Genomic DNA, 20,794 nt, shown 5'->3' with positions numbered 1-20,794 from the left:
AATTTGCTGAACTGCAGTTGAAATTCCTGAGCTTCAATTATAATTTACTGAACTTCTATTGAAAATTGTGAACTTCAATTGTAATTTTTTGAACTTGAATTGAAATTCCCGAGCTTTCAGAACTTCAATTGCAACTTTCAAATTTTTTTTACATAAAATAAACAATTTAAAATTTTTTCTGAAATTTAAAGTGGTGAATTGCCTACCAGTGGTTTGAAACCACTTGCATTCGTGTTGGCGCTTCTCTATATCATTAATATAACAATATCTTTTGAATAATTTAATTAATACACAAATATACATTTTTTTCCTTTACATTTTAGAAATGTGTACAAAAATATGTAATTTTACATATCGCAACCTAACCCTTAAAGTATTTCAACTCATAATCAGAGTAAATTTGTGTTGAATGTTGATTTATACCACGAAAATAACAAAATTGGTAACAAAACCAGGCTAAACGATAACGTTAACTACCAAAAAAAATCTATTTCACGATGCTTTCATGGATCGTTTACACTTAAATATCGATCTGAAATTTTTTTAAGTTTTCACATTTTTTAGTTTAAAATGCGATATATGCATTCAATGGAATAATTTTAGATTGAATGTACTTCATGCAATTTTCCTTCTTCGTGATTTTACACTAATAAACGTAGGTACTCATAGTAATTTTTTGTTTTGAATTATGTGATTACAATATTTATAAGGACTATTTAGTTGATGGTATTGGTACTGTCAGTTAAATTAATCAGCAATTATTTATATTCAAATTATTTTTTTGTTATACATCTATTTTATAAATTTTGGTTAAAAATTATTGACAAATTCGTTGCAATTAGATTGCTTTAAAAATCTTTGCAAACTTTGTGCGATTGTTGAACATTTTTTAATTAGAGCATAAAAAGCTTAGATTAGTAAAGTAGGAAAAAACTTAGAATTATTTCAGGTAAGTTCATCACAAATATTTATATTCAAAATAATTTTTTGTTATACATTGCATTTAAATTGCTTTAAAAATCTTTGCAAACTTTCTGCGATTGTTGAATATTATTTTAATTAGAGCATAAAAAGCTTAGATTAGTAACGTAGGAAAAAACTTAGAATTATTTCAGTTAAGTTCATCACAAATATTTATATTCAAAATACTTATTTCTTATACATCTAGTTAATAAATTTTTGGTTAAAAATTATTGAAAAATTTGTTGCAATTAAATTGCTTTAAAATTCTTTGCAAACTTTGTGCGATTGTTGAATATTATTTTAATTAGGCATACAAACCTTAGAATAGGAACGTAGGAAAAAACTTAGAATTATTAGGTTCTTATATAGTTTTTAATCAAGATTATTTCAGTGTGTCTTGTTCGTTTGTTGTATGTAGGTTTATGCTGTTGCAGAGCTGGATTTATTGGTCAGATACCGCCTTTGTTTATGCCGGTTGTGGCTCAGCGTTAAACACCCTCTCATGCTGTCTTCGAAGTCGATCCTGCCTTGAAGTTTGAAAAGGTCTAAATTAATAGGAATGGACAATGAAAATAATGACATTTTAAAACAATTTAAATTACACTACCAAAAAGTACGCTGTTCACGAGTTTCAGTTTAGATAAAGATCGTGTGCCATGTACTCCGTCCCAGTTAAAATTGAAAAGAACGTTGTCAGAAAAAAGTTTTCTCATTACTCCAATAATGTCTGATGATGCATCTTTCAGCATAAAGATATATCATTTCTAAATGAAAACCACCAATTTAAGTTATGAAATACAATTAAAAATATTCAAAAATACCATTGATTCTTGATAATCATCCGAGTCCAACTTTTTCTCAATGTCATAAACTGAATCCAACGATGTTAGTGGCATAACGATAGAGAGCTCGGTGTGAGTATCATTTTCCGTTTCTCCGCTGATACGGCATCTGGAAGCTGAAATTATAGCATAAATAATAATTAAAGAGAATCAAGGTATTGCGGCTACAATTACTAGGGTTTCACAAATAACAGTTCAATATTTCACTATGCACCTTTTCTTCAATCTTAGTCAATCTAAATTCCAGGTCGATATGCTTCTGTAATATTGTTTGTAGTATCGCCATTATATTTTCGTTTGTTGTAGGGAATGTTCCTTCGTTGGTTAAGGAAGTAGCCGCATTATTCAAAACGGTACTCGTTGTATTTAAGGAGGAGTGAAAGGACGCGCTGTGTTGTGCTACATCGATGATGTAGTCGTATCCCTAAGGTAATCAGCTGTTTATTGTTACGACGGTAAACCAAAAACCAATTGGTTGGCTACGATACGGTTACGACCTTAGCGGCACCAATAATTGATTGCATTGATTCTCATAAGTTTGGTCGAATCAGCTGTTATAAGGTTGCCGATACGGTTACCGATAAAGCACCAATGTCTGCAGCTTTAGTTGACGCGATAAACGTAAAAAGCCAAAGCAAAGATGATAAATTATGAAGAGACGTCACTCGTTACTCGCAGCCATATGCTCAATGTTTTCTAAGAGGTAGTCGCTGGTTTTTTTGGGCGAGATGTGCATAAAATGTCTTCTAACCATTTTCGTGGGGTACTTGCGTTTATTTTTCCGCCTGTATTTAATTAACTAATTACTTCTCTTTCCAAAAATTACAGTTGCATAAAGTGCCTACACTGTAGGAATAAATGCGAGACAATTCAAAAATGTCCCTCTTAGAAAAAATTCGGCATATATTTTTTGATTTCTGGGAGTTACTCGCCACTCGTAGCAGACTGGTGGCTCTTATTTTATTTATCCTCTTTGCAATGTTGCTCAACACAAGTTTCCTGAAAGCGCCGATTGTGCCGCAGCCATTTTGACGAGGCCATTTACAGTACGGCATCACATCACCGCAATCAGCTGTTCTATTTGTTTTGAACCGAGGTTCCTATAGCTTTCGTAATGTTGCGGACATTTTTAATAAATTCCAATAAATATGTGCCGTTGCTTCACAGAAGACAGCAAGTAAGATTAAAATTAACGAGTTACTGAATATAATTTAGATCATACATGACCAACAGCTATCAGCACCAAGTACGGTGAGCACAGTGCTCGATGATGAAACACTATTGGATCAAGCGCATATAGACGAAGCTGTGAGAGTGCATCCTTTGTTGGCTAGAGTGTCCCTGGCACAATGGCGTAATGTACATGAAACACTCATCAATCACGGTCTCAATACGAGCAATTTTCTGCGCATTGCAACCGGTAATCCGGAGGTGTTTGCACGTCCGACACAACGTCTAGTTGATGAAATGGAATTTTGGCGCAGCTTTCAATTCACCGAGAAGCTAATGTTTTTACTGCTAACAAAATATCCAGAACTTTTAGATGTGAACGAAAACATGCGTTTACGTAAACATATTGGTTATTTGAAATCATTTGCTGGCACTAGCAAAAATGTTTGGAAATTGTTAATGAATTGTCCGGATTTACTTGAACAGTCGGAGCGACCTGTCGAAGAAAAGGTGACGTACTTGAAAGAGGTAATGCGTGTGGAAATACCTGAAATAATAAAATTAGAAGCGTTATCTAAGCCATTAGAGGAGATACGTTGCCGCCATGTCTTTCTTGAAAGACAGGGTCTATTCAAACCAAGACCATTTAAAGTAGATCCAGATGAGCCAACTAAGAATCCACTTTTATATCAAATAACCAATAAATCGGACAATGCATTTGCAACTAAGGTGTGCCATGTTACACTTGCTGAATTTGAAGCATTTAAAGAGTTGTACGCACGGGAATTGAAACGAAAACAGGATGCTGAATACGAAGATGTGGATATGCAGCTAGTACGCGGGTATAAAAAGCATTGAAAAGCTCGTAGATATTTTTGTTAGTTACATGTTACATATATTAATTAAATTAAAAAAAAAAAAACAATTGTTTTAAAATTCCGATGTGAATTTCTTATTCGAACGATTTGCACAAATTTGTTTTATCCTCTGTGTAAGTAACGCCCAATTGTCTACGAATTTGATCCTCAATATATTACAATGCCAAACTTTCTTTATGATCAAGTAAATCACTTTGTGTTTTGTGCTCTAAAATGCAATGACGTACCTCTTCTGCTTCAAAACTCAGCGCTAAGCGATTGGGAAAATATGTTGATAAATCACTTTTTGGCAATGGAAATTCTTTTTCTTCACCATTTACATCTATAATTTTCACAGGACACCAATAGTCCGGCACCTAGTTTCATTGAAAATTCCATAGCTCATATTAATTTATGTATAAACGTTTTTTATATCGTCTTTGAAAGTTCAAACCACATATAAAACGGCTTTCACTATAGAGGGATCTTCATACCAAAAAGTGGAAGAAATGCCATGCGCCCGGTAGTAAGCCGACAGTCTTGGAGGCGAATTGATATAACCACCTCAAATCTTCAAAGAACACATGACCAAGAACAGTTGTTTGGAACTTTCACCGACGATATGTTTACGACTATAAATTATACTAACAGTCATAGTGCCATCGGTTCCTTTTATAATTGCTTTATTATCGAATCGTTTCAGACTGCTAAGCATTAGTTCAGCTTTCCGATCAGGTCCATAATGTAGCACAATATTAGCTTCTTCATCAACACCATCCTTATTCAATGTACCATTAGCCATGATATTTTGTGGGAAATATCCGAATATCCACAATGCGAACTGTAAAGCATAGACACCCAATTCAAGTGTAACACCACCACCAAGACTACGCCGCCTAAGAGGAAATACAAATTCAGAGATAAGTAATAAGTAAATGATTTACTCATCCACTATACATCACTTACATTACACGGCCGACTTTTTCCATTGGCAAACCGAATGTGCAATTAACATTGAGCACCTCACCCAGGGTGTTGCTCTCGATCTGTTTGCGTATGTATTGATATGCGGGTACACAACGTGACCAAATTCCCTCCATAAGGAAACAGCCTTTGCTATGCGAATGTCCTATCAATTCCAACGTTTGATCCTCATTCATACAAAGTGGTTTCTCACAGAGTACATGCTTGCCATGGTCCAACATCATGCGACTTATTTCTAAGTGAAAGGGGTTTAGTGATGAAATGTAGACAACATCTAAAATGAAAGAGACTACAGTTGATACATGAAGGTAAATAACGGGAAGAGGTTTCTGACATGCATCTTTTGTGACCATACCACTTTTGTTCAATGCTTGGTTTACGTTAACCGGAAATTTATCTGACAGAAATAGTTAGTTCAAGTGTTGAATGAGAAGCGCCTGAATTACACGGGCAAGATTGTAGTTAAATTAAGTGAGGGTGGAAAGGAATAGGTCTCTGAGAGATTGCTTCAAAATTTTTATTGAAATTTCAGGACAATGAGTCCTCACAAATTGGGAGATCGATCAAGCATAAATAAAACTTCAGGCCCATCTATCGAGATGTTCTTTATGTTAAAATGCACATTCGTAATAAATTGAAACATCCAGCACCACACGACATTGACACATAAGAAAGTCGTGAGGTTAGAAGACACTTCAAAGGGAGTTCTCCAGACGTTCATGACATGAATTTCTTCGAAAGCTGAGGTAGCACAACCGAGCGGCCAATGCCAAAATACTGCTCTCAGAACCGTCACGGGCTGTCTTCTTATGTCCCCAGAACACCATCTACATAATGAGGCGAGAATACTCCCCATTAGGGAGAGAAATGAGATGCTAACCAAACAATTCCTGTTGAATTCCCAGAAACCTGGTCATCCCAACAGACATGTTGTTGTTGTAGCAGTGCTTCGCCCCACCAAATAGGTGCGACCGATCACACATTGTCATCAATATCCTCTAACGGGAGTCCAAGGAAACTTGCTGTTTCAACAGGGGTGCACCATAATGAGAGGGGTTTTAGAGGCGTTGTGGTTCCACATTACAATTGAAGATATGGTTGGTGTCATGTGGGGACACATTGCAAGCAGGGCCAACATTTTGTATATCGGGGTTGATTCTGGATAGGTAAGAGTTTAACCTGTTACAGTATCCAGAACGAAGTTGAGCTAGAGTGACTCGCGTTTCCCTGGGGAGTATGCGTTCCTCTTCCGCAAGTTTTGGGTACTGTTCTTTGAGTACTGGATTCACTGGGCAATTCCTGGCATAAAGGTCCGACTTGTGGAGTTCACTGAGGACCTGCATGTGTTTTTTTGCTTCATGCGGCTGAGTTGTCAGGTGCTGTATTTCATCAAAATGCTTACGGGGATGACTCCTTAAGTCCCTTGGCGGTGTTGGCTCATCAATCAGATGTCTGTTGGGTTGCCAAGGTTTCTGGGTATACAACAGGAACTCTTTGGTTATCATCTCATTTCTCTCTCCCATCAGGGAGATGGTGTTCTGGGGACATACGAAGACAGCCCCTGGCGGTTCTGAGAGCAGTATTTTGGCCGGCCAGTAGCTTCTTCCAGTGAGTAGTTTTTAGGCTTGGCGACCATATAGGGGACGCGTAGCATGCAATCGGCTGGCCAATTGCTTTGTATGTGGTAATGAGCGTTTCTTTGTCTTTTCCCCAAGTACTGCCAGCAAGGGATTAGAGGATTTTATTACGGCTCTGGATTTTCGGTATAATTGCGGCTGCATGCTCACCAAAACGTAGATGCTGATCAAACGTTACACCCAAGATTTTGGGGTGTAGGACAGTCGGTAGCGTAGTGCCATATCGACGTGGATGTTCAAAATGGTCGACATTTGGGACGTCCAAGTTGTAAATAAGGTCGCGGAAAATTTAGTCGGTGATAATGCCAGGTTTCGCGGGGCGAAAAAACTGGAGAGATCATGGAGGTAGCCGTTTATTCTGTTGCAAAGCTCATTGATCTGTGAGCTTTGGGTCTGTGGCCATTATTTTGCAGCCATCGGCGATAAATAATGCCGATAAACCGAAGCAATGGGAATTCATAAATTAGTTTTTTAACCATCACTCAAAAGCCGCCACAACTATAATATTCAAGCTTATTAAGAGGTTCCCAATAAATACATATAAACAAAGTGTGATCACATTTCTGTATGAAATGAGTTTTAAAAGATCATCGCATAATAAGATTTTGCACATTGTGGAGTTCAGTATGAAAATATATGAAATGGTCGTAGGCCCACACCCCGTTTTAGTTCCCTTTAAGATTTCCATTTTGATAAAGACACAACCTGAATGTTTTATTGAGTCTTATCGATGTTGATGGTTCTTTTCCAAATATAGATCAGGTTCGTTCCGGTAACAACCGCTAATAAGGTACAAGCCCGACCACCTGGGGAACGATATAAGATGACCACATTAAACCTTCTTGACCGAAGGAAGCTCTGCGGGGGGGGGGGGGGGGGGGGGGGGGGGGGGGAGTGCGGATCGATTCGCGGAAAACAGTCGCAGATTTGAGTTTAAAAGTTATAAAAAAACAAAAAATTTTTTGTACTCGAGTCTCAAAAAAACGAAAATACTTTTGGTATTTTTTTTTTAGGAATTGAAATGTAATCAATTACTTTGCTGTGGAGGAAAGGAATTGATTACTTTTTCCAATTACTGAGGAATGTAATGGGTAATGTAATGGAATTGAATTTACCCAGCTCTGAATACGAGGAATGGGAGAAGGGAAAAAACTCGCACGGAATTTTTGTTTAGAATTGGGCTGAATATGAAAAATTTAAACATTATTTTATGTCTATAGTTAAAATTTTAAGAGGTTTGAGCGAATATATTTTTTAAATTGGATAGCTTGGTTTATTAATCACATTTATAATTATTGTACATACATTTGACTATCGGCCCAAAAGTAGGTATAATAGAGACCCTTTATTTTAGGATTCGTGTAAATATGGAGTTTTTGGTTCCATTGCCTTATTTTCTATATTTTATAGACTTGTAGACCTACATTGACACCCTATACACCTCTATTTTAGTATTATGTCTAATAAATTTTGTTGGGTCACGCTCTACTCTCTATGAGGAACTTGGGGTCGCCAATGCCTCGGATGCTAAAGAAACGTGGTTCGCCACGGGTAGGTGAGGTTGACAATTGGGTTGGAGAAGCTATAAATTGCGCTGGCAACCCATTCAAAGCTTCCGCAACTCACCTACGCGAGGCCAATCCTGTTATAAATATGAATATTTAGCAGGCAACAGCAACAACAAAAGCAGAGTAATAAAGATATTTGACAAAAGAAATTAACGATCTCAAATAGATGTATTGTTGTTGTAGCGATAGGGACACTCCCCGAAGGCCTTGGGGAGTGTTATCGATGTTGATGATCCTTTGCCGGATGCAGATCCGGTACGTTCCGGTACCAGGCCCGACCATCTCGGGAACGATTTTTTATGGCCACATGCGACCTTCTAGGCCATCCCACCCCCTAGATCCATGAGGAGTTCGGGGTCGCAGAGCCTCTGCTGTTAATGAAACAGGACTCGCCACGGATAGGTGAGGTTGACAATTGGGTTTGGAGAAGCTATGGTAATTCTTTACTTTAGCTCACAACTGCTAAAACTCGTCCAAAAATATTGCGAGGTGTCAAAAACGCGTTATGAACCCAGGACCACGAATCCGAAAGGGGAAATTAAATAATTAGTTTCTGTCAAAAGATATTTCCAAAACCGAAAAATGGCCCTGGAGAGTTCCGAAACCGGGGGTGGGATCCAAAGTAATTTTGCGCAGAACACCTTTCCTGGGTGGGTCCAACACCGGTTTGGAGACCAAAACTATATCTGCGCAAAACACTTTTACCCAGCTTTTCTTGTGGGTTCAACAAAATCATCAAAATTACAACAACCACATGAAAATTTTCTAATTTGTGATCTTGGGCCCAAAGCACTTCTTTTGACACCCCTCCCAATAATTTTGCACGAGTTTTAGCAGTTGTGAGCTAAAGTAAAGAATTACCCTATGATTTAAACAAATTATATATTTGAAACAATGGAAACAACTGAAAATGTTACACGAATACCACTCACTCACTATGATTTGCCCAAGTGAATCTGATTCTCAGGCTCCAAATAGTATTTTTTTTTTAATATACTTGTGCATTATTTTTTTACAATGTAGCTATTGGTTACTGTTAATTATACTTACCAACAAAGGCTTTTAACTCATAGTCAACGCCACAAGATTTACCCGTATCGCCAGGTGCGGGTTGTAGTGACACAGAAACTGGACAATAAGGAGGAACTTCAAACGTTCAGTTTGTTGTGGCGGATATATTTGCTCATGCGCTAAATACAAGTCTTTACGAAATGTCAGACCAAGCACGTCCAAATCCTCACGTTCATATCTGAAAGCGGCAAGTACTTGTCCAAACACCTTGCGATCTTTTTTCGGGATCGATGAAAACTACCCCGTCGATAGGATCAACATGTGAAATGTGGTCGACGAAATCACGATGGGACTTTTTGGTGGTAAAGTTCCTTTAAACTTAATTCATATTTTGGAATTCTTAGAAATATTGCAATCACCACTTTGATTGACCCACGGGTACCTCCGTAACGGGGGTGGAATCCATAGCATTTTTGCGCAAAACACCTTTCTGCATTGGTGGCCTTCGGCCGCGCTTATAAAAAATTACCCTGGGCTACGCCATGCCAAATCCGGGTGTGTGGTATAACCGTGGCTACCGCCACGGTGATGCACATTTTTTTTTGTGGGCACGAACACAACAACAACCACATGAAAATCACCAACTTCAACTGCAAATATCTCCGGACAGAGATAAAATTTTTATTTTCCGCCTTCGGATTATTGTTCTCGAAATTAATACGCGTCTTCTGACACCTCTCTCGTTATTTTTGGTAGCGTATTAGAAGTCGACCCCTCAACTAGACTATTACCATAGGGAACAATATTCGCAACGACCACCTTCATCAAAGCAGCGATAGTCACATTTTTCGCAATGTTCATTTATATACAAAAATAATTACCCCACCTGATGCTGAGCGACTATTTTTTCTTGGCTTTCCAATAAACATGCATTAAAAGACAACATAAATTGAAACATTTTCTCCACAACGTCTTTTCCACAATCACAAAAGAAATTGCATGCACGAATTGAATTATTCACTGTACGCAGATGCTACCAAAAATGCAATAACCTACATCCATTAAAACTCACTTGGTTCCTTTGTGAAAATATAAATGCAAATACCGTAGCGCACACAACACTTAATTTAAATTTAGTTTTTATTATATCCGAAATTATTTGTAAATAAATTTTTATTACTCTGATGTTGCGTTTCAAGCTGAAAATAACAAATGGCGGATTCGCAGAAAATTTTTGTGACGTATTTGAGGGTACATAGCATGTAAGAAAAGGCAAGCATATATGTATCGGGCATTTCAATTAGGCCATCTCATTCTACCATACTAACAATTGTGGAACAATGTGGGATATTTTGTTGTTGGTCGCCATCTTTGATCACTAGATTTTTGCTGGGAAGCATGCCAGGAGTACACCAGAATACAAAGCAGCATTGTGATTCATTTCGTCACATCCGTTTTCTTCTATAACCAGATTCATTCCATACTAGTCATTATAAATAGCTTGTAGATGCCACATAGGTGTAACCATACCCTTAGGATCTTTTCGTTCAAATCTTGTGGTGTAAAATGAGCAAACTTTTCATAAACATGCACACGTAAACTTGTGTTTGTTCTAAATTCTTCACCACATTCTAAACATCCACTGTTTGCTCATGTTCCTGTATTAAGTGTTTGCAAAAATACAATTGCGATGCAAATTCTTGATTACAATATGGACAAACAGTTAATTCTAAACTTTTCGTTGTTACATCAATTGTTTCAGCGTGTTGTGCACGTAAATAAAAATTCACACTTGAATGTGTTTTAGTCTTCCAATCGCATAATTTACATTTTAAATAATGACTACTGGGCATATGAGAAATCTCAAGGTCCAATAATTTGTTGAAGCTTGGTGTAGCAGTTTGAAAATCACACAATTTACATTTTGCACCACGTTCTTTATATTTAAATTGTAAATGTTCTGGTTTCTCTAGACGATGCATAAAATTTAGATGCTTTTTCCAACAATGTGCTGAATTTAATTGAAATTCATACATTGGGCATTACCTCATGATACATTTTCCATAAATATACTGAGCACTCTTTATGTAGGCTCTTTTATTAACATGTAATTCTGGTCGTACCGGATATGACAGTTTTGATTCAGGCTAATAATCCACACTCATACTATTTCAGATTCTGTATCATAATTTTCATCATTTTCAAGATTGGACTTGGCATCAACATCATTATCATTATCGTCATTTTTTGATAACTCTCTTTTAAGCTTCATATTTATCAAAGGTTCGTCTTCCTTAGTATTATAATTAGAAACATCGTCATCTCCCGTTAAGTTTTTATCAAGTTTAGCTTCTTTCCTTGGTTTAAATTATTCACTATCCGTACTAGAATTAATACTATTATCAAAATTTTTCGTAGTCTGTTTGCATTTTAAAATTTGCCAATGGTTCGCCTTCATCAGTATCAGTATTAGAATCAGAATGGCCTTGGCCATCTTCACCGGGTATATATTGATATTCGGGCGAATAAACAAATGGACCACTTATAATTGCACACCTGATGTGCATTCGCATACATATGTTGCATATGTGAAACATATAACGGTGTACCAGTGACTTTTTTTGAAGCTGACGCTGGATGAAGCATTTGATTTTGTGTTGCAAAGTAGGCGACATATGTTGCTGTTGATGGATGCGTATATTGCGGATATGTTGGTGGTTCACTAGTTGTTAATTGATTAGAAGTTTCAACTTGTTGCGATTGTTGTTGTTGTTGCTGGCTGCTGATGCGGTGTTAACGTTTGTTGTACAATTTATTCGGGTGCTTGCACATATTGTTGGTGTTGTTATGGTGCTGGAAAACCTTCCGATATTGAAAGTCATTGATTAGTGTAATATCCACGTAGTGAACTACTCCCACGACCGCGTCCGCGTTAATTATTACATCTGAAGGCGCTTAAGTTACAGGCATAGCTGACATCGCTTACATAACCAGTTGACTCTAAAATAAACACCAAAACTAAATATTAGAATCAGGGTTTATGAATGACATATTTAAAATAAGCTCTTACAACAACGTGATCGGCGGCTACATCCCCATAAATGTAGTGCGGTGTTCCTCCTTGTATAAACGTAGGTACTGGATGTGCGTAACCGGGCAGTTTTCTTTTAATTTGAGCAAATGTATGTTCTTACAGCCACCGCTGGAATATTTGGGATATTGCTATGCGCACATCGCCAAAATCAAATTACCTAGAATGAAAAATAAACTCATATCAGTAAGAATAGATTAAAAGTTTTTAATATAAGCGCTCCACAATTAGCTCTTTTCTGAGATGCCAAAGGTACAAGAGAAATTTCAGATAACTAGAATCAGGAACTGGTAAAGTAATTTCAAGTGAACCTCCATCATGCCTATGTATCTTCCGATGGCAGGGGTACCCAAAAATACTTTGCTTTTGCATTTATAGAGAACATTGCATTTTTAGAGAGTTGTTGCTGGCTGCTGATGCGGTGTTAACGTTTGTTGTACAATTTATTCGGGTGCTTGCACATATTGTTGGTGTTGTTATGGTGCTGGAAAACCTTCCGATATTGAAAGTCGTTGATTAGTGTAATATCCACGTAGTGAACTACTCCCACGACCGCGTCCGCGTTAATTATTACATCTGAAGGCGCTTAAGTTACAGGCATAGCTGACATCGCTTACATAACCAGTTGACTCTAAAATAAACACCAAAACTAAATATTAGAATCAGGGTTTATGAATGACATATTTAAAATAAGCTCTTACAACAACGTGATCGGCGGCTACATCCCCATAAATGTAGTGCGGTGTTCCTCCTTGTATAAACGTAGGTACTGGATGTGCGTAACCGGGCAGTTTTCTTTTAATTTGAGCAAATGTATGTTCTTACAGCCACCGCTGGAATATTTGGGATATTGCTATGCGCACATCGCCAAAATCAAATTACCTAGAATGAAAAATAAACTCATATCAGTAAGAATAGATTAAAAGTTTTTAATATAAGCCAAATAGGGCTCCACAATTAGCTCTTTTCTGAGATGCCAAAGGTACAAGAGAAATTTCAGATAACTAGAATCAGGAACTGGTAAAGTAATTTCAAGTGAACCTCCACCATGCCTATGTATCTTCCGATGGCAGGGGTACCCAAAAATACTTTGCTTTTGCATTTATAGAGAACATAAAATTATAACAAGGGACAATTGATTGATGTTACGAAGTAAATTAGAACAAAAACAAATAAATACAGATGACTGTTTAATGCATTATGCGAAGTTCTTGAATTGATGTTCAAATTGAAAAGGGCAAAGTACTGCTAAAACTGCTTTTCCCCAGAAACCCGAGAACGAATTTATATGACTACGCCTATCCTTTAGCAGCAGTGCCGAGAACCAGTTCCGTTTTGGACAGGAAAATAAAAGCTTGGTTGTCTCCAAGTTGATCATATGATATAGAATATACCCGTTTGCTGCATCTGACCAGTCCATCTAATTTTCCCAGATTTTCTGGGCTCAGCCAGGGTATCCTTCAGAAAGGTGCATTTGTTGCACCCTGCTGCCTGGCCGCTCACCCAACAACACCAAGCACGACGGAACTTGCCTTGTGCACTCACGCTTCTCATGGCTCCAGCGGTTTAGAGGGCTTAGAGTATACCCACGGTAGGTATGCCTGTCGTAAGAGGCGTCTAAAATACCAAATTGATTCAAGGGGTTGTGTAGCGCAACCCTTTCAATGGGTTGCCAGCGCAAAATATAGCAAACCCAATTCGTTCCCGGGATGGTTGGGCTAGCACCTCAATGGTGCAGTGTTACCGGAGTGTACCGGATCTGTATCCGGCAAAGGACCATCACACCGATAACATTCCCCGAAGCGTTCGGGAGTAACGTTATCGCTACAACAACACGCCAGGTTTGAGACAATCTATGTTACTGTTAGGAGGCGCTCCCCAATGTCGTCGGTTCTATGCACCGGAGCGACTCGGAATTTTTCCCGACCAAGGACTGCCATTTCAGTGTAACCACATTTAATTTGTTGCGCCCTCCCACAAATTATCATCCTCCCAGCAGCTCCTTGCAGCGGAACTGCTCCATATTCTCTTGCTCCGGTAAGGTATCGAACCCAATCCGGGTCCATCTGCTGGCCCGGTCCTGAGAAATTGTTTTGCTACAGCTGGCCGAAAAGATTCTTTTTAGGACGGTCATAATATTGTCAGTGTGTCTCGTGTAAGGGATGGTTGCATCGGACAGGTTGTTCTGGGCTAGATCCCAAAATCAGACGTCCACGTAACTACTATAAATATTTTGTGGCTCCTTGCTGTTCACGACCTAGGACGTCCCGTAGTCCGCGCCTTAGCGCCCCCCTACCTTCCAGAAGCCCCGCTGCTCAGCTAGCCACAACAAGTACCCGCTGCTGCTCGCGCCCCACGGCGCCACCAACTCACGCGGCTGCTCCCACTCATGCTCCCACTCATACCTACAATCTCCTTGGTCGAGTCGGGAGCAATGCCGAGCATCAGCCCCTGCCCCGTCTTCTCCTCCCCTCTTTCCCGGCAGCAAATGTGTAGGTCAGGGAAACAGACTCTTAGTCCCTACCTCCCTTTGCTCCGTTTTTCGGCACAGAATATATACGTTTGCGACATCCGCCCAATGCAGCTCCTGCCATGGCCGGTGCCGCTTTCCAAGATGTTCTGGTCTCCGCGACGGCAAACCCCCCAACGGGTTTCATTGCGCCATGTTGCCAGGCCGCATACCCAAATACACCGGGTACCCCAATGCTTATTCAAGGACGTCCAGTCCCAGGGACACAACAGCAGTCGCGTCCTGGCCTTCCACAACCCAGGCGTAGTCACCCGTCACTTACTCCCAGAGTGACGACGTCTCCCCCTATGCTCTTCAGAATTCTGCAGTTAAATTGTAATGGATTAACTGGCAAGATCACGGAGATAGTCGATTTCATGAAGCGGCACAATATCCGCCTTGCCGCGATTCAAGAGACTAAACTCACAGCAAGATCTGCATTGCAGACCTGTTTTGCGTATAATGTCCACAGGAAAGATCGCGAGAGCGGAAACGGAGGCGGCCTCGCGTTTATCATACACCACTCTGTGCTATTCATATATTTGATCCAGACATCGACCGCAGAGACAGTATCTTAGAACGTACAGGCTTATCTGTCCGGTCAGGCAATGCAAACCTAGAAATCATCAACATCTACATCCCTCCTGCCCCTTGTCGCCCCAGTGGATACCGCCCTAAAATCAGCGCCTTACTCACTGGCAACAATCGCATTATCTTAGGCGATTTCAATGCCCATCACGATCTATGGCATTCAACCTTGGGGTGGACAGTAGGGGTGAGATGCCTATACTTAATTCGCTCGAGCGTTCCGCCGACTTCATCGTCACAGAAAAACGCACTTTCATTAACTTTAAAAAAGGAAAGTGGAACGAATACAAATCTTTTACAGACAACACCTTTGCTGCCCTACCTATCCCAACTGATGCCCGCCAAGGGGGTTTGCTTTCCGCAAGGTCATTGAATCCGCCTCGGCTCGTTTCATTCCCGCCGGTAGAATTCCCGAAATTCGGCCCCACTTCCCGGCAGAGGCCGCAAGTTTATCGAGAGAACGTGCCTTATAAGACAGTTCGATTCCGGCGACCCCCAAATAAGGGATATAAACCAACGCATCAGATTGCTTGTGGATGAACACAAGCGGGCGAAATGGGAGGAGCACCTAATCGGTTGTAACCTCTCTGCAGGTGTAGGTAAACTTTGGTCCACCGTAAAGTCCCTATCGAATCCGCCTAAGCACAATGACAAAGTTTCCATCGCCTTTGGCGATAAAGTGCTGTCGGATGCGAAAAAATGCGCGAAAGCTTTCTGCCGACAATATATAATGCATTCTACGGTCGACAAAGATAGACGGTGGGCCAACAGACACGCACATAAACATATATTCAGCGTGTCACCAATAACCATCACCGCCAAAGAGGTTGAGGACGCCATCGGTCATGCTAAACCATCCATGCAGTGGGCCCAGACAGCATAGCCATGCCGATGCTTAAAAGCCTAGGGAAAGAGGGTTTCACATATTTAGCACATGTCTTCAACCAAGGTGGTCCCGCTACTAAAGCCTGGGAAACCAGCTAACATAGGAGAGTCGTATCGCCGGATACCTCTCCTATCGCCAGTAGCCAAGACGCTTGAAGCCATTTTGCTCCCCTACTTCAAAGCAAATTTGCGGCTAGCCTATCATCAGTATGGCTTCAGAAAACTCCATAGCACCACCACCGCGCTAAATGCCATCATCACCCAGATAAATTGCGGTTTAAATCAAAACCCCCTCCATAGAACAGTACTCGTTGCGCCAGACCTATCAAAAGCTTTTGATACGGCCAACTACGGCACGTTACTGCATGACCTAGAAGGGTCTACCCTACATATCTAAGCTACCTTCGCCACCAGAAGGAGTTACTATCGTTTCCTACGCCGATGACTGCACAATAATAGCCACAGGCCCAGGCCCACAGATCGATGAGCTTTGCAACAGAATAAACGGCTACCTCCCTGATCTTTCCAGTTTTTTGCCTCGCGAAACTTGGCATTATCACCGACTAAATGCTCCGCGACCTTATTTACAGCATGGACGTCCCAAATGTCGACCATTTTTAACATCCACGTCGATGGCACTACGCTACCGACTGTCCTACACCCCAAAATCTTGGGTGTGACTTTTGATCAGGATCTACATTTTGGTGAGCACGCAGCCGCAGTTGTACCGAAAATCCAGAGCCGTAATAAATTCCTCAAATCCCTTGCTGGCAATATTTGGGGAAAAGACAAAGAAACGCTCATTACCACATACAAAGCAATTGGCCAGCCGATTGCATGCTACGCGTCCCCTATATGGTAGCCTAAATATTATACACTGGAAAAAGCTACAGGCCTGCCAAAATACCGCGCTCAGAACCGCCACGGGCTGTGTTCTTATGTCCCCAGAACACCATCTATATAATGTGGCGAGAATACTTCCCATCAGGGAGAGAAATGAGATGCTAACCAAACAGTTCCTGTTGAATACCCAGAAACCTGGGCATCCCAAGAGACATATGATTGATGAGCCAACACCGCCTAGGGACTTAAGGAGTCATCCCCGTAAGCATTTTGAGGAAATACGGCACCGGAGAACTCAGCCGTACGAAGCAAAAAAACACAAGCAGGTCCTTGGTGAACTCCACAAACAGGCGTCGGACCTTTATGCCAGGGATTTCCCGGTGAATCCAGTACTCAAAAAACAGTACCCAAAACTTGGGGAAGAGGAACGCATACTCCCCAGAGAAACGCGGGTCACTCTGGCTCAACTTCGTTCTGGATACTGTAACAGGTTAAACTCTTACATATCCAGAATCAACCCCGACAAACAAAATGTATGCCCGTTTGCAATGTGTCCCCACATGAGACCAACCATCTCTTTAATTTTAATGTGGAACCAACGCCTCTAACACCCCTTTCATTATGGTCCACCCCTGTTGAAACAGCAAGTTTCCTTGGACTCCCGTTAGAGGATATTGATGACAATTTGTGATCGGTCGCAGCTGTTAGGTGGGACGAAGCATTGCTACAACAACAACAAGAACAACAACAACAACTGTTAGGAGGTTATAGCACAATTCGCTACAGGGCAATAACAGACCTCTCGAAACATAACCTAAGAATCCCAAGAGCTAATCTTACATGGCATTATAGACTGAACAGCCGTATGCAGAAACTGGGCATACTATCGAAAAACACCCGGCAAAAATCGCGAGTACTCTATGTATGCATGTATGGAGTAACCGATATGGACCAATCGAGTGCTCCAAAATTAACCACAATGCATACAAAAAATATGGTCCAATTAATATTGCGATGTCCCAGGACTGGACCATATACTCCAGCTCAGCATTACATCAGAGTAATCCATGGAGTACCCACAGTCAAGTAAACATCGTGTAGTGAATTCAATCGTTAAAAACCAGCAATGATCGGCTTACAATATTTTCGTGTATTTGGTTGTTGTTGCTGTTGTTGTAGCGATAAGGTTGCTCCCCGAAGGCTTTGGGGAGTGTTATCGATGTGATGGTCCTTTGCCGGATACAGATCTGGTACGCTCCGGTACCACAGCACCATTAAGGTGCTAGCCCGACCATCTCGGGAACGATTTATGTGGACATTAAACCTTCAGGCCATTCCCTCTCTCCCCACCCCCAAGTTCCATGAGGCGCTTGGGGTTGCCAGAGCCCCGGCTGTTAGTGAAACAGGATTCGCCGCGGATAGGTGAGGTTGAAAATTGGGTTTGGAGAAGCTATATATTGCGCTGGCAACCTGAAGGGTTGCGCTACACAGCCACTTGAATCTGGTATTTTAGGTGCCTCTTACGACAGGCATACCTACGGCGGGTATATTCTGACCCCCTAACCCGTTGGGGTAACATGAGTTGGTCCATTGCTGCATTACAGTGCAGTATAATTGTAAGTGCTCCAGTATGACACAAGTGGACCACATGATCCAAAGATTTTTGCAGAACACATGCCGATTTTGTGATCGATCAGCAGACGGCTTCTAGAATGCGACGCAATCTCAAGACGTAGGGCTAAGTTTATTGGCTCACCATGGCCAGAGTATTCCCACATTTAATCCCTCATGCCAAGAACACTGCTAGGGTTCATCAAGGAAGTCGGCTAGGATGAGGTGCTGTGAAGAAGATGTGCAAGTCAGTGTGCAATCCTCAGTAAATTATCTATCTATCTACGTTCCGGTAACAAGCACCAGTGAGGTACTAGCCCGAACATCTCGGGAACTATTTATATAACTACATTAAACCTTCTAGGGATTGAATATTAATGACCGCAGTGCGAAAGTCTGCTAAAATTTACCATTCTCCATGGAATGGTCGATATATAACTTTCCACGTTTTGAATCAGTAATGAAAAGAGCAAAATTTTCTAAAATTTTAACTGGCTGTGGGTAATAAGTTGTTGATGTCCTCTCTTAAGGCAATGTAATGGCAACGGCGACGCAGGAAAATTACAAAAATCTTGTAAATCTACTGATAATAATTAATTAATTCCTCCCTTTCTATGCAGTTCTATGCATACAAACATATGTATTTTGCTCTCCAAACGCTAGTTAAAGAAATCAATTGGTATTTACATGAACTTCGATTTCTTTGGTATTTGCACTCTTCAGTTGCTTATCAACAAAAGCATGAAAAAGTGTCACTAACAAATTCATACTTGTTGTTTATATATTTAATATGCTAGGCAATTTACTTACCCTTTCTGGCGGCGATGATTCCTTGACAATCGGGCCAGACTAGACGCGATTTATTTTGCCTTAAGAGAGCGTGCTTAACGCAAACCATATAATGATAAGGCACACCTTCGGTGATGCAAACAATCAAAGAAATTTCTGCTTCTAATGCTTCTGGGATAGCAGCAGCAGCTCCCAGTGGCAGCACATAAATAACAGTTGCATGCGGATCAGTTGCCTCTTTTGCTTCGGCTACCTATTCAATTTTAATTCACATTACATTATCTACTACTGCAATTTTTAATCAATACAAATCAATATAAGTTACCGAAGCAAATACTGGCAAACCAAGATACGTAGTTCCACCCTGTTTTGAGGAAATACATCCAAGCATTTTAGTACCGTATTTCAAAGCATGCTGGTTGTGGGAAGTACCTTGTTTACCGGTAAACCCTGGCAAAGGACACGTGAGTCTGCATTTAATTGTAGGTTTCCTCTTGTTTTGGCATATTCTGAGCTGAATGGAACCCGGCAGAGATGCTATCTATTAGAATAACATTACATTTTTTTTTATTATTTAAAAATGCATATACGTGTGAAAAGCAGAAAGTAAATAATGTTGTTGTTGTTGTAGCGATAAAGACACTCCCGTTATCGACTTTTTTGGCCCTTTGTCGAATGCTTCTTTGTTTAGGTTATGCACTGCCTTGTAAAACGTTGCCTTTTTTTGGTTTTGGAAATCGAATCTTCCAATTCAAATTGGTGGCAAGAGGGCTTGGTTGCCTCCAGTTAAAGCGCCAGGTTAATTGAGAATTGCCTAAACAGCTAACGCATGTCACAACTTAACTTAAAAGCCCGTAGCACACGATTTTTTCTTTTTACACACCAGGTTAAGCGAGAGCTTATAAGTTTTATTATCACAATTATATTTTTTCTTAGTTTCAATCATGGTACAATTACCAGGTAGAAGCATTAGCGAAAATGCAACCCTCCCGTGTATTTTGTTGTTGCCGATTGTACATAAACTGTCAATCGTTCTTTCAGTTTCTTCTGTCAAAAGTGATGGAAGAAGAAAAATGTCACATGTAATTTTCGCCAACAAAGCCAAAACAAAAAAAGAAAAAAGTTGGTTTGCTGATGAAGCTGGAGGAAAAATGCATTTTTAATGGAAAACAAAGGTTATTAGCTGATTTTTAAATGATATATATTTAATTTATTGTTATTATTTATTTACATATAGCAGCTGAATCACTTCTTCAACGTTTCCAGCGCATCAACTCTTGGTAATTCTCTACGACAGCATGACACTGATAATATGCGTCCATAAATATCAAGAGAGGTGTTAAAAAACGCGCATTGACCTCGACAACAATAATCAGAAGACGGAGGTAAATTATTTTGTGTTGGACAAGAGATATTTGAAAAGAAGTTGAAAAATTTCAATTGAAA

The 20,794-nt window shown here is 40.1% G+C and overlaps 2 protein-coding genes across 2 annotated transcripts; both read right to left on the bottom strand.

Annotated features, from left to right (window-relative positions):
• Nucleotides 1-3,990: 3,990 nt before the first annotated feature.
• LOC137245998 (trans-1,2-dihydrobenzene-1,2-diol dehydrogenase-like) lies at nucleotides 3,991-10,463 on the bottom strand. The gene is made up of 5 exons (XM_067777140.1): nucleotides 10,361-10,463; nucleotides 9,072-9,149; nucleotides 4,799-5,090; nucleotides 4,482-4,728; nucleotides 3,991-4,209 (listed from the first exon to the last, which is right to left on the bottom strand). The coding sequence occupies exons 1-5, from the start codon at nucleotides 10,461-10,463 to the stop codon at nucleotides 4,009-4,011; spliced, it is 921 nt and encodes a 306-aa protein (XP_067633241.1). The 3' UTR covers nucleotides 3,991-4,008.
• A 1,947-nt stretch (nucleotides 10,464-12,410) lies between these two features.
• On the bottom strand, nucleotides 12,411-19,755 carry LOC137246645 (succinate--CoA ligase [ADP/GDP-forming] subunit alpha, mitochondrial-like). Its single transcript, XM_067777687.1, has 4 exons — nucleotides 19,674-19,755; nucleotides 19,370-19,601; nucleotides 12,825-13,005; nucleotides 12,411-12,754 (listed from the first exon to the last, which is right to left on the bottom strand). The coding sequence occupies exons 1-3, from the start codon at nucleotides 19,737-19,739 to the stop codon at nucleotides 12,977-12,979; spliced, it is 327 nt and encodes a 108-aa protein (XP_067633788.1). The 5' UTR covers nucleotides 19,740-19,755; the 3' UTR covers nucleotides 12,411-12,754; nucleotides 12,825-12,976.
• Between the last annotated feature and the right edge of the window lie 1,039 nt (nucleotides 19,756-20,794).

This window comes from Eurosta solidaginis, chromosome 3 (genome assembly GCF_040869045.1).
Source record: "Eurosta solidaginis isolate ZX-2024a chromosome 3, ASM4086904v1, whole genome shotgun sequence".
NCBI lineage: Eukaryota > Metazoa > Arthropoda > Insecta > Diptera > Tephritidae > Eurosta > Eurosta solidaginis.
The sequence above is the reverse complement of the archived record's forward strand: the minus strand, read 5'-3'. Positions and strand labels throughout refer to the sequence as shown.

What these genes read in the sequence shown, in the direction of transcription:
- LOC137245998 (XM_067777140.1), bottom strand. Translation starts at nt 10,463, where the DNA reads ATGCTGCTTTGTATTCTGGTGTACTCCTGGCATGCTTCCCAGCAAAAA. An exon ending in TCCCACATTGTTCCACAATT is followed by an intron (nt 9,150 to 10,360) that starts GTTAGTATGGTA and finishes CTTATTGTCCAG; the next exon opens with TTTCTGTGTCACTACAACCC. An exon ending in GAACCGATGGCACTATGACT is followed by an intron (nt 4,210 to 4,481) that starts GTTAGTATAATT and finishes CAATGAAACTAG; the next exon opens with GTGCCGGACTATTGGTGTCC.
- LOC137246645 (XM_067777687.1), bottom strand. Translation starts at nt 19,739, where the DNA reads ATGCTTGGATGTATTTCCTCAAAACAGGGTGGAACTACGTATCTTGGT. An exon ending in GTTTGCCAGTATTTGCTTCG is followed by an intron (nt 19,602 to 19,673) that starts GTAACTTATATT and finishes AAAATTGAATAG; the next exon opens with GTAGCCGAAGCAAAAGAGGC. An exon ending in AATCATCGCCGCCAGAAAGG is followed by an intron (nt 13,006 to 19,369) that starts GTAAGTAAATTG and finishes TTTTCATTCTAG; the next exon opens with GTAATTTGATTTTGGCGATG.